General features: G+C 40.1%; 1 protein-coding gene across 1 annotated transcript; it reads left to right on the forward strand.

The window, feature by feature from the left end:
- The first annotated feature begins 2,099 nt into the window (after positions 1-2,099).
- Positions 2,100-9,150, forward strand: LMOD2 (leiomodin 2). Its single transcript, XM_084618036.1, has 3 exons — positions 2,100-2,462; positions 6,681-8,057; positions 8,923-9,150. The coding sequence occupies exons 1-3, from the start codon at positions 2,190-2,192 to the stop codon at positions 8,947-8,949; spliced, it is 1,677 nt and encodes a 558-aa protein (XP_084474162.1). The 5' UTR covers positions 2,100-2,189; the 3' UTR covers positions 8,950-9,150.
- Positions 9,151-13,949: the final 4,799 nt, after the last annotated feature.

Here is a 13,949-nt window from a genome sequence, read left to right on the forward strand (position 1 = left end):
GTGTGTCAAGATTCCTCCCCCACTCTGAACTCTAGGGTACAGATGTGGGGACCTGCATGAAAAAACCTCCTAAGCTTATCTTTACCAGCTTAGGTCAAAACTTCCCCAAGGTACAAAATATTCCCCCCGTTGTCCTTGGACTGGCCGCTACCACCACCAAACTAATACTGGTTACTGGGGAAGAGCTGTTTGGACGCGTCTTTCCCCCCAAAATACTTCCCAAAACCCTGCACCCCACTTCCTGGACAAGGTTTGGTAAAAAGCCTCACCAATTTGCCTAGGTGACTACAGACCCAGACCCTTGGATCTTAAGAACAATGAAAAAGCATTCAGTTTTTACAAGAAGACTTTTAATAAAAAATAGAAGTAAATAGAAATAAAGAAATCCCCCCTGTAAAATCAGGATGGTAGATATCTTACAGGGTAATTAGATTCAAAAACATAGAGAACCCCTCTAGGCAAAACCTTAAGTTACAAAAAAGATGCACAGACAGAAATAGTTATTCTATTCAGCACAATTCTTTTCTCAGCCATTTAAAGAAATCATAATCTAACACATACCTAGCTAGATTACTTACTAAAAGTTCTAAGACTCCATTCCTGGTCTATCCCCGGCCAAGACGACTACAGACAGACACAGACCCTTTGTTTCTCTCCCTCCTCCCAGCTTTTGAAAGTATCTTGTCTCCTCATTGGTCATTTTGGTCAGGTGCCAGCGAGGTTACCTTTAGCTTCTTAACCCTTTACAGGTGAGAGGAGCTTTCCCCTGGCCAGGAGGGATTTCAAAGGGGTTTACCCTTCCCTTTATATTTATGACAGAGTGTGTACATAGAGACACCGTGTATTTTTATAGACTTGTTCCTGACTTATTCTGCTAAAACAACCTTTCTCCTGGTTACGGACAAGGGCATAGGCTGTGAAGAAGACCACACAGTGCTGGGCTAGATGTCTGAGAACAGTGGCTCTGGTTTAAGCATTCAGTATCTTTCACTTTTAATAGAAAAGAAGTGATATATAGTGTATTATTTGAACAATACCATATGACTGTGTATTTAAAGCCCATGTTGCAGTGCCTACATATGAAAGGGCAGAGGGAAAGTTGGATGCTCAGCTTTCACTCTGTATTTTCTTATGTTGGGTGCCAAAGTGTGCAAAAGTAATATCACATTGACATAGTTTTTTGCATTAATTTATGACTATGATATTGTCCCATCTCCTTAGGATTAAGAAAAGAAACACACAACAGGAGCTAAGGAGCACTTACCCCTGGAAGAGAAGGAGATGCAGCCAGTTGCAAAATGGCCATTATAGATTTATAGCTGCTTGGTTCTGCCAAAGTTAAAGCTGTGACAGTATTATATTGCGGACTTTAGGGCCCAGTTCCACACTAAGGCCCTATGAAATCCAATTAACATGAGTGGCACATTGTAATCCTTAATTTTAAAATAAATCATATTGACTTCAAATAAACTTGTCATTCTAATTCTCCCTCAGATCATTTTTAAAAATTGAAATGAAAATAAATAGCCCAGTTGTATGGTCAGTTAGGAGCTATGTATGACACCTGGAGTGGTGCTTTCCATAAACTCTGGAATGCTGACCTGCTTGGCTTCACGTTACATTACTGCTGATTACAAAGTCTTCACAAAGCCTTGGCCTGATAACATTATAGGTCCCCCAAATAACCATGAAAATGAGTGGAACTTCCCTTAACAGCTGTGCAGTTGTTTTATTCCCCACTCCCACGAGCAACTCAGAATTAAAGTGCATTTTCACTGGTCCCTTTCCATTGTTGCTTGAGAACAAAGTCAGTGTAATTATGCTTGTTGTTTTATTTCCTGCCATTCCCCTCTGCCCTGCTAAGTACATGGGCTAATACACTCTCCTGCTCTCAGGCTACACTAAATATGGTAATGGTCAATGTGTCAATAATCCCCCTGTTTAAGTGACCTGCAAACACTAGTGATGTGACATTCTTTCTGTCCAAATGTCTAGCTGACGTCTGATGCTTAAAACAGAGCATGCTTTCATCCCTTCATGCATTGTCGTAGCTTCCATGACAACTCTTAAAAGGGTGCCTCAGCTAGTCAGGGAAACAGTTGCCGACCAAACAAGATACAGCCCACTTGATTCAGCTTTCTTGAATGCCTAATTATTGCAACTTTCTATCAGCCTGACCAAACGGGACCATGTCTACCTTTGGCTACAGAAGAGAGCTTAGTAAATATGAATCCATTGATGAAGATGAACTCCTTGCTTCTCTGACTGACGAGGAGCTAAAGGAGCTGGAGAGGGAACTAGAAGATATTGAGCCCGACCGTAACCTTCCAGTGGGGCAAAGACAAAAGAATCTAACAGAGAAAACTCCTACAGGAACTTTCAGCAGGGAAGCGTTGATGGCCTATTGGGAAAAAGAGACCAGAAAACTCCTAGAAAAAGAAAGGTTGGGGGCATGTGAAAAGGTAGGATTTCAGAGCATTCACAGTGCCCTGGAAATATTCAGGCTCACTCTTCAATGACTTTCCATCATTTACCATTTTTATTTTCTTCTGATCTACTCCAACATTTTAAAGAAAAGTCCTAGTGACAATCTTTTGCTAGAGTGCTGTAAATTAGCAAAGGGGATTTTTGGTTTTGGTCTTGCAGTGCCTTAAAAACTCTTTTGGGGAAAAAATCCTGTAAAAGGATTAGTGGTTAAAATAGTGGTTAAAATAAGTCATAATATAACAATGGTTAAAGTGAGTTTACAAAATTAGGCACGAATTGTGCGTACTTCTAGCCAACCACATAAGTTGTTAGGAAAATTACCTTTTGGGGAGTGGGGGGAAGCTAGTAGACTGCTTTTTCCTCTTGTGAAATAAATAAATAATCAGTGTTGCTTTTTGAGGAGCAATAGATTGAAAGAATGATCAACAGGAAGAGAATTCTGAATTTTTAGCAAAGGAGAGGTTGGGCAAAAAAGTGCAGCAGAACCCACTGGCCAGATTTTCGTGTGGTGTAACTCAGTATAGATCCATTGCAGGCAATGGAATTATACTGATTTACACCAGCTGAGAATCTGGCCCAATATCTGATTATTTCAATGGCACACTGTGTGCTGTCTTATCAGAACACAGCTGGAGGAATTTATAAGCATAGAAGCCTGGAGTTGGTATTCAGTCAATCAACATATTAATAGAGTATTCATCATGCAGTCTGTCCCAGGGAGTTTTATATAAATAGTAACAATAGATGCTGGTTGCCAAGAGCAGTATAACTCAGTAATAATAATTCACGACTTGATTCTGTGAGATACTCAACCCCCTCAATTCTCATTGACTTCAGTGTGAGTTGAGGCCACCCAGCACCTTGCGGAAACTGCTTTCAGGATTAAGCACCATAAAAGGTGACTTTTTTTTAACACCTGCACTATAACTTTCAAAGCACAGCATGGAGTTTTAGCTGTGTCAATGATTTTGCAGCTAAAGTTCCATACTGAGTTCTGCTGATTAAGGACCTGACTCTGCCACCCTTGCTCACAGGGAGTAGTATGCTGTTGGCAAGTAGTCTCATTGATTTCAAGATTAAGGGTATGTCTACACTGCAAAAAAAAAAAAAAAAGTGTGTTTTTAACACAGGTTAGCTAATCTGTGCTAACTAACTTGGGTTAAAGTAGCATTGAAAACACAGCAACTTGGGTTTTAATTTGGGTCAGCAGCTCAAGTTAAAGCCTATAGGGCAGCATGGATTTGAACTCAAGCTGCTAACCTGAGTTAAAAGCCAAGTCACTGTGTGACTTCACTGCTATTTTAACCTGAATTAGCTAGTGAGAGTTAGCTGACCAGAGTTAAGGACCTATTTTTGCAAGGAGACATGCCCTATGGGTTGCAGAATTGGACACATAGGTCAGTTACTGTTAAAAATGCTAACACTCTGGATCTAGCTGTTGCTCACGAAAGCTCATGCTCAAATAAATTGGTTTGTCTCTAAGGTGCCACAAGTCCTCCTTTTCTTTTTGAGACTACAAAGGGTTTACATCAGGAATGAGTTGGACCATCTTTGCATAATGAATATACTGTTATCTTACAATCAGGGAAGAATCACCGGACACAGGATTTGATTGCATATAGTGTCTGTTATACTGGTTGTAATGTCTGTGTAGACAAATACAATCACCATTATACATTAAGCACTAGCTCACATAGCCTTAGAAATAAGAACCTATTTTGATGAGATATGGACATCTGGACAGGACAGCAGAATTAGCCACTTACTTGTTTCTACTGCATCTTTAACTTACATCCAGGCAGGAATAAGAAATGGCCAGAGAAGTCCTAGTTTTGGTGTCCTGTCCATAAGGCAGGATTTCTGACTTGGCAGCAACCTCCATCCCAAAAGGCAATATTGGGTTAGCATTTGGTATGAGCCTAGGCTGTAATGTGTCAGTAAAACCCACACTCCCTGCTCTGGAGGTGAGAGAGCTACAAAATGTATCCATAAATGTCAACACTCTGCCATCTGATGTCTATAAAGCAGAATCTGAAGGTGAAATCTTCCCCACACTGAAGGCAACAACAAAACTCTCATTGATTTCAGTGAGGTGAGGACTTCGCCCAAGGTGTCTGTAGCAATTGGGATATAATCTGATATAATCTGATACATTGGGATATAATCTGATCAAGATGACAGAGAGCAAGCAACTGAAGAATTTAAAAGAGAGGAGTAGCAATTTTAAACTTACTGCTAATGCTTACAGCTAGTTATGAAATTAAAGGATGGATATAATATGAAAGAGAATTGAATCCCCCCCACTTCAAACATGATTCTAGCAGGGTTCTTTTTACACTAATCTTTTAAAATCACTGTAGAATATTACCAATTAGTCACAATTAGTACACTTCAAAGTTCAAGTCACGAATAGGCACTCAGAGACCATGCTGAAGAGCGTGCTATAAATGTCTAGATAGATACATGTGTAGGAATCAAAGGGGATGTTCTGTGCAGCAGACATATTCTCAACTTTTAAACCTGTCTGTATATGCACTGAAATTATAGATATAGGTCCTGATCCTGTAATGAGCTCTATTGAGGCAGTGGTATTGAAGTCAAAGGATTTGGGGGTGGCAGGCGGGTGAGGGGTAAGGGGCCTGCCTGCACAGAGCTCATTTTAGGATCAGAGCAATCTTGCAAATTCTACGTTTTGAGCTCCCGATGAATCACACAGAGCATTTGTAAGATTGGGCCTGTGGTTTGTTACTTTGTCAAACTTCTGTAAGCATGATAATGATGATAACCCTATTTTGTATGTGTCCTGCCACAGAAATCTGCTCAAGACTGTGAGATAGTATGCAAGGTGTTAATACTGCAGGGATATATATATACACATCATTAACCACACCGTTTAAATTGAATTAGCAAATGTAAAGTTATGCGGGGACTTAAACACTGATGGTTGGGCGGGTTTGCCAATTTAGTAACTTTTTTGCATGCCTCCTGTCAAAGTCAAAAACAGCATCTCTGTAAGTACGTAGCATGGACCCAATCCTTATGTGATATTTTATAAGGATTTACATATTCAATTTAATAAAGCAGTGCAAGCAGCGCCTCTGTTTTTCACCCAGAATTTTACTAAAAATTCAATATTATGGATTTATAGGATTTATTAGATTATTTATATGGATTTATGAGAGTAGAGCTCTTGCGATAGAGGGTTTATGGTCAATTGTATGCCAAGGACCATCACAAGGCCTATGCAGCACTTTACTGCCTCTTAAGCTGTCAAAATGGAGTTGAAATGAGATCATAGTGGTGCATTGGCATGGAGCTGGCCCTGTGTACTCTGCAACTAGCCCAAATTCTGGGGCTACCACTGAACTTTGGGACAGTTTGTATGGAGATCAGAATTTGGCATGTCAGACCCATCGCAATTTTGAACTTGTTAAAGTATTAAAGTGATGCTAGTGTAACATTATAGAGCATATTTTCACAAACAGCGTTTGAGTGTGCACACCCAAAATTGTGCATCCAGAATCTTGGGTGGACAGCTATTGTAATTCACCTTCTTTTTTTGCTCACATTTTCATGTGAAAATGGTATTTGTGTGTGAAATTAGGCAGCCATTTAGCTGATTTGGATGCATATACAGCATTTGTGCATGGAAGTCTGAGTTTTGGGACATGCAAAAATGTGGGGACCTAAACTCCGTGTCATTAAACAGTGGCATGTAATTTTGCACATAAAAAATGTAGCCGTTCGGTTGTGGCCACTCTGAAAAACATAGTACTTTAAGTCTGTCTGAGTGAAGCCCACATGAGCATGGAAATTCAGACAGGGAAAATCCATTTGACATTCCATTGTGAATATATCAACTTATGGGTAATTTTATGTATATCTGTGTTGCAGTGTCATGGGTCAGATCTTCCACTGGTGTAGATCAACATAACTCCTTTGACTTCAGTAGACTAAGCCAATTGATGCCAAGGATTTGGCCTTGAGAGAAAGGGGAGGAAATTAAAAAAAAAGAATATTAGATCAGATGAGATTTTTTCAGTTCTCTTAAATTTCCATGCTTCTGCCAGTTTATTTTAAACCTTTAACATTAATTTCATATAGTTTAAGTATAATTGCTGTTGGGGAAAATCAAAGTAAAGCTTAATATTTTTGCTATCATGTTTAATCCCGACACTTACATTCCTGTTCAGGATTCAAAGCAAGAAGACGGCAATTCAGAAGACACTGAGGAAGAATATTTCACAGGAACTAACAGTGAAATTTCCGAGGAGGCATATACTGAAGAGGAGGAGGAAGAAGACGAAAAAGAGGAAGCAGAAGAAAAAAAGGAACCAGAAGAAAAAGAAGAAGAAGAAGAAAGTGATGAAGATGATTCAGAAAAAAAGGAAAATGCTGCAGTTTGTGAGCGGACTGTGACTTGTGAAAGCGGCAGGAGTTCTGACCACTTGAAACGCAAGAAATGCAACATCCAGAAGGAAAATGAAAATGTCATCAATGGTGATGGTGGCAAAGACACAGAAGACACAAGCTTTAAAACGGGTGCCATCCACCCTTGTGGAAACCCAACGGTTATTGAGGATGCTTTGGAAAAAGTTAGGAACAATGACCCTGACACCACTGAAGTCAACTTAAATAACATTGAAAACATCACCATACAGATGCTTACACATTTCGCTCAAGCCCTCAAGAACAACACAGTGGTTAAGATGTTCAGTCTGGCCAATACTCGTGCTGATGATAGTGCGGCAATTGCTATTGCGGGGATGTTAAAAGTGAATAAGTATATAACGAGTCTGAACATTGATTCAAATTTTATCACAGGCAAAGGGATACTGGCCATCATGAGAGCTTTGCAGCATAACAAGGTTTTAACAGAACTACGATTCCACAACCAACGGCATATCATGGGCAGTCAGGTTGAAATGGACATAGCTAAACTATTGAAAGACAATACCACAGTGGTGAAGCTAGGGTACCACTTTGAGCTTGCTGGACCAAGAATGAGCATGACAAGTATCCTCACAAGAAACATGGATAAGCAAAGGCAAAAACGTATGCAGGAGCAAAAACAGCAAGAGTCTGGTTGTGATGGAGCAATCAATCCAAAGACCAAAGCCTTGCAGAAAGGAACTCCTGGGTCCTCACCTTACGCATCACCTAAGAGCTCACCTTGGTCCTCTCCAAAACTCCCTAAGAAAGCTCAGCCTGTCAAAATCCAGCCTCCAGCTCCACCTTCACCTCCTCCACCCCCTCCCCCACCCCCGCCCCCTCCTCCCCTCATTGTTCCAGAGAAAAAGACACCAACGAGGAATATAGCTGAAGTCATCAAACAACAGGAGAGCTCCAAGAATGCCTTACAAAATGGACACAAAAAGAAAAAAGGCAAAAAAAGCAAAAAGCATGAGAATAGCATATTGAAAGAAATTAAAAATTCCTTAAGATCAGTCTCAGACAAGAAATCAGAAGAAGGATCGCGACCCTCTACCCGACCCTCCACCCCACAAATGTCTCTTCATGATAGCCTTATGGAAGCAATTCGGGGAAGCAGCATAAAACAGTTAAAGCAGGTAAGTAAAGGACCACATTTAAATAACTGTTTATGGCTCAAATACGACACAATCCAAAACATGCATAATGAATTTTAAAGCATAGATATTTAATATAAGATTATACTTTGAGAAATATCACCATAAGTACATATTTGGGAGCAGTTTTACATTTGAACCTGCTTTCATGACTACACTTTCCATTTTAATTTGACCTCAGTTTTGACAGAACCCAGGGTGCTGACAGAACCCATGTTCAGACTTCTTGGGGCTTGGGATTCTCAGTAGAGGGTCGCTGTAGAGTGAGTATAGCAAGCAATGAACCAGAGGTGAAATTTTGCCACCTTCAGGCAAAACTAGTCTTTTTCAGCAAAGCCTTCTCTTCAGAATTGAGTTGTGAAATGGTCTTGATTTCTTGCTCAAGGAAATAAGACACCTCGATCTGACACCTCTTAAAATAGCATTAATCTACGGAGGAAGAGATGGGAATGGCTGCGTGGGCAGTGGGATTGGCTAGCTGTCCTGAGTATGTACCTAGGGTTTCAGATGGGATTGTACTGGTGTTGGCTAGCCACTCCTGCCACTCATGCAGCCATAGCTACATGGCTAGTTCAATTAAAGTTAGCATGGGTATGTCTTCATGAGAGAGAAATTACACCTCCAGCTCCAATGTAAATGTACCCTAGTCTTCTTCACAAAGTGAATGAATGTACTTCTAAATATGTATAATGGTATCCATGTACTATGGCGACAGGCACCTTAGAAATGCATGTAAATCACTGTCATATTAAAAAAGCACAATATACATAACTGGATAGACCATGATGCTGCTTCTTTTCCAGCCAGTATTGTTAATGTAATGGGAAAACCCCCCACTATCTTGTAGGTGGAAGTTCCAGAAGCTCTTCGATGAAAGCATGGAATATAGAAGAACCAAAGCTCTACAGTGGTCAAGGGAAGGTTACTGAATTGTTCAGTTATGGTAAATAGACTATATTGTGAGCTGCTTCCAAAGGGCACTCTTAGAATTGAAATATTTTCTTTTCTTTTTAAAGAGATAGACCTATTAAACATTAACCAATGCTTTAAGAATGCATAAGCCTTTTAATCTGTAAATATGGAAATAAACATCTTTTTTATTTAATAAGATTTCTATTGGAGAAATAGCAGTTTATTTAGATATTCTTTTCAATATCTGATTGATTGCACGTCACTGGACATGTTCTTTACATTGAGATGTAATTGTTTAGTGATCTGTGTCTTTTTTCTTTTTTCATGAATTTACAATAAATGTGGTTTGAAGTTTTTAAGCAACCAAAACGATTTTAGTCCCGAGTTTCTGTGAGTACAAATCGGTCAGATGTTCATGTACAGATGTGTCATTGCTTAAACATCCAGTTACTGGGGTGAAGATGTTGGTATAAATACATAGAGGTCTGATTTTGCAGAATTGCTTAGCACACACAGCATCCATCGACTTCAGTAGGATTTGCAGGTGCTCAGCACCTTTGAAAATCCAGGTATAGCTAGATTGATTAAATAATGCATTGAAACTCTTCGTCAAGAGCACAGCAGCCATTAAAAAAGGCAAACAAGATTCTTACTTAAAATATCAATGGGAATCTAAATATAATAAAAGAAGTGATCTTACATTGTAAAGCAAATGTTAGACAGACTCCATGTAGAATACTGTACACAATGCTGATCACCATGCCACATGTCAAAGAAAGCATATTATTGCCTCAGAAAAGGTGCAGTGTAGGGCAGCAAAGATAACAGGTAATAGGAACCTAAATTATGCCAAAAGGTTAAGGAAATTGGGCTTATTTCCATTATGAAAATGGCTTTGAAGTGACCTAGCCATTTACATAACAATGAAAAGGAGTGACAAAACAAACAGATTGGTGAAGTGGAAGAGGGTGTTGAATTAAGAGGCGATGGGAACCCCAGGGAGAACAGAGAATTAATACAAAGAGAAAAAGATGTTTGAAAAATACACTGGAAACTACTATCTCATACAAATGCAAGCTAACACACCTGGGGTGAGGGGAGAGGAGGAATAATCCCAAACAGAGATTCAGTGGGATGACAAAACCAGGAAAGCAAGGCCCAGCAATCAAGCTGAAAAAGACCACCAGGTTATATGGGCTCAACTACAAGCTAGGTATGAATTTTCAGTATGATATGTTGAGAACCAACAAGAATTTGGGATCAATGCAACAGAGGTGTCATATCACAGACAACATAGTGGAAAGCCCCTCTCAATGCAGCACTGGTGAGTCTCCCTCTAGAATATTAATTACAGTTCTGAGCACTTCAGCTATCAGAAACACTATGATAATTTGGCGGGAACTCAGAGAAAGTTAGCCAGACATGAAGTTCAAAGGGATGTGAGTTTATGAGGAAAATAAAGAACTAAATACGTTTATTTTGTTTCAACATTAAAGAATGTCTGTTCTACCTCTTTATATGTATTGGAAGGATAAAAAATAATTGTTTCTGTTGTCTCAAGCAAATATAATCAGCTGAAACTGAAAAAATAAATGTAAGCTAAAGATCTGGAAATATTCTTAAGCTATAATATTCTTGAGATGTGGCAGGAGGTGAAAAAGACAGGTTGCTTGAGTTAAATAAATCAGAATGGACGAAGCCTACAATACTATGTTGTGGGCAATACTCGTACAATGGCAGGGGGATAGACGACGTAAACTAATGAATCTTTTCTATTTCTAATTGCTTTTAAAATATACAATATAACCCATCAGAAGCAATTGATAGATGACTTAGGCTCCTTCCATGACTTACCCTTTTGCCTCAGTATCACAATAAATATAGTCTGTCTGATTATCCACTCTTTGGAAACCTCTAAAATTCTTTAGGCTTTTGAGGCCCAAGGCATAATCCACAGTCTCCCTCAAGCCCATGGAAGTTCGAAATCAGGATACTTAAAGGGTGGAAGCAATATGGCAACCTTACACTGGAACAGAGACTGCAACCAGGAGGACGTACGTGAGCCCAAGATCTTTTGCACCAGGAACCCATTCTGAAGTAAGTATGAGCTACAGTGAAATGGGAGGCAAACATGGAGGGGGAAAGCCAGTGTTTGGAAAGCAGTCTGAAGTACAAATGCAGGATTCAGGGAAAGGGCAGTGTAGGAAATTTGGAGGTAAAGAAAGATATGGAGGTTGTAAGGGAAAAGGCAAGGAAGCAGCATATACGCCAACAGGGAGAGGAAGAGGAGAAAATAAAAAGGGAGAAAAAATGTACAGAAAACGAAAACAAACTGAAAAAAGAAATGAGGGAAAGTTGCAGGTAAAAAAAGTGTTTGTGTGAAGGGAATAGAAAACCTGAAAAAGGGAAGAGAAAGCAAGAAAACACATACTCAGCTTTCAGGTCAGTAAATATTGCTTAATTTATCCATGATTTTAGACACTTCATTTATTCTAACTGCCATAATGGGAGGAGGCAAACGGACACGGACCCTTATATAAGTTAAGTACAAGTTGCTGACAAGTTGTTCAATATTCCTGCACAGTGCTGGGGCCCACTGTGCTGATGGAGGTGAGTATTATAGATAAAATGTAAAAACAAGGAGCCCCTGATCACTTACAGTCATTCAAGATCCCATGGCACTCTTCATAATGAAGTATTACCCTATGTCCTGGTCAAATTCTAATCTGGGGCATTACATTCTGCCTACCTAAATTTCCCAGTTTCAGTTGGAGAAATTGCAAATCCTGCCCTCTGTTCACAGCTGTGCTAGAGGGGAAGGTTTCTGGGCACACTTAGTTAATATTTTGCCACCCAGCTGCAGGGAAGGTTCAGATGATTTCCCTGCCTTGATGAAGTTTGCTCTTTCTGTTGATGTTGCTATCTTCTCCCTTCCAGAGGTGGCTTACAAATGGGGCTGGAGAGCAGTTTGTCTGCATTTAACTAGATCCGCTTGCACCAAATGATAGGCACACAAAAATGTACTGGGAGATGTTGTTTAGGTTAGAATGAGACATGAGAGTTTATGTAAGGGTTTGAAAGCCTCACACAAGTGAAATATTGACAGGGTTATGTAACTAGCTCATTTAAAATCTCATGGGGAATAAGCAGCACCAGAAGCATGTATTTTTCCTTGGGCCCATTTCCTGCTTGCAGGCCTAGTTCACATTCTGTATTATTCCCTTGAGTCACCAAGGCAGGCAAATAGTTTCATCTGAAAGCTGGGCCTCCTGTTCGACCTCTAAAGAATGTGATCCTCGGGTCAACTGCACTTTATCCAGTAATCTGCTCTCCTTGAAGCTGATTGTAGTACGTTCACAATGGAGTCCAGGAATGGAAGTATGTTCCTTATCCGATTTCCTGAGATTCGTTGCAGGATGGTGATGGCGATGCGGCTATGAGACTACCTGTCTGATCAAACTCAAAGCAAAGAAAGCACCTGCATAGTAAAAGGGGTCTGATCTTGCAAACCTTTCCCTGTTTATATCAACTGGATAGTCCAAGTGAGTAAGAGCTGAAGGGAAAAGCTGACAAGGTAACCAAGATTGCTCTGCCTGGGCTGTAACAGACTGAGAAGGATCTAGGTGCAGAATTGCTGACTCCTACTCCACTCCACCAGGAATGCCCTAAATTATTTTTTCCTGTCGTTAGCCATAGAAATGACTGAGGCACTGAAGAGCAGAGATATTGCAGTTGGATGAATAAGAGGAAAGTAAGGAGCTTCTGCCACCCTTACTCACACTGAGCAGTACCTTTCTCTAGTGTGATCCCACTGAACTGGGAGAGTAGAGTACTATACAACGTGAGCAAAGTTGGCAGACTCTGGCCCTTTAGCCTTTACATAGTTACCTGGTAGTCCAGGAAAGGTAGCTGAGGTTTATAGATAGGAAGGCAGCGTATAGGTTACATGAGATTTTACGTGTCATCTTTTTTTAAATCTCATGATTTCTATTCTAACCCCATGTGTATATCCTCATGTAAAGGTTCTGGTTAATATCATGGTCCTCGTACTGGACTCTGCACACGCATGTGGACGGTAGCATGCAGATCCTGGTTGGGGTGGGCAGGAGTTGGGCCTCCCTGAGTGATGTTCTTAAGACGATTTGCCAAAAAACATATGGAAAACTCTGGAATTAGAGCATGTCTGAGGCTGCAGATGAAATGGCTTGCAGGCCCAAGGAGACCAAGATCATCCAATCATCCTTACAGTGTGAAATTCTTAGCTCAAAGTTCTTCAATATCCAAATTATTTGTATTTCCAATAGCATTTTCAAAGGCACCATCAGTGGAAGCTTTACCAGATATTTTTCCTTCAGCACAGCTAGATCCTGTCGGGTGCTGAGCCCGCTGGCCTGAACCAGCAAAGCACTTAAGCATGTGCTTAACTTTAAGCACATGAGCAGTCGTATTAACTACCCACATGCTTACAGTTAAGCTCTTGCTTAAATGCGTTGCTGCCAGAATGTTCAACACCCTGCAGAATCAAGCCCCTAATGTCCACATGTCATTGGAGTTCTAGGACAGTAATTAAAATATAAACAAGCCATTGTGCTCTGCCAAAGGACACAATGGGTTTGGAATGTTTTGGAAATACAGATCAGGGAATTTCTTGATTCTGGGTGTTCTTGGGCAAATTACTTGTGTGCCTCAGTTTTCCCTTGAGGATATTAATATTGACTTGTCTAACAGGGTTAGTGTGAATTCAAATATGTTTCTATGAGCTCCTCAGATGGAAGGTGCTATAAATATTATTATGATTAAGCTAATCAAGTATTCTGATTGGCTGAATATCTAGGTGCAATTATCAGTGGTACGTGCACAGTTCTAAACTGTTAGAGGACCACAGCCCATTACAAAACACAGGAATTCCTACATCAGCAGCAGAAAACCATAAATCCATAAGACTCAATAATTAAACTTCCA

Source organism: Lepidochelys olivacea, assembly GCF_965140295.1.
Source record: "Lepidochelys olivacea isolate rLepOli2 genome assembly, chromosome: 1".
In the NCBI taxonomy this organism is placed as follows: Eukaryota; Metazoa; Chordata; order Testudines; family Cheloniidae; genus Lepidochelys; species Lepidochelys olivacea.

Coding starts and splice junctions, on each gene's coding strand:
- LMOD2 (XM_084618036.1), top strand. CDS start 2,190: ATGTCTACCTTTGGCTACAGAAGAGAGCTTAGTAAATATGAATCCATT. Junction 2,463..6,680: donor GGTTGGGGGCATGTGAAAAG/GTAGGATTTCAG, acceptor ATTCCTGTTCAG/GATTCAAAGCAAGAAGACGG. Junction 8,058..8,922: donor GCATAAAACAGTTAAAGCAG/GTAAGTAAAGGA, acceptor ACTATCTTGTAG/GTGGAAGTTCCAGAAGCTCT.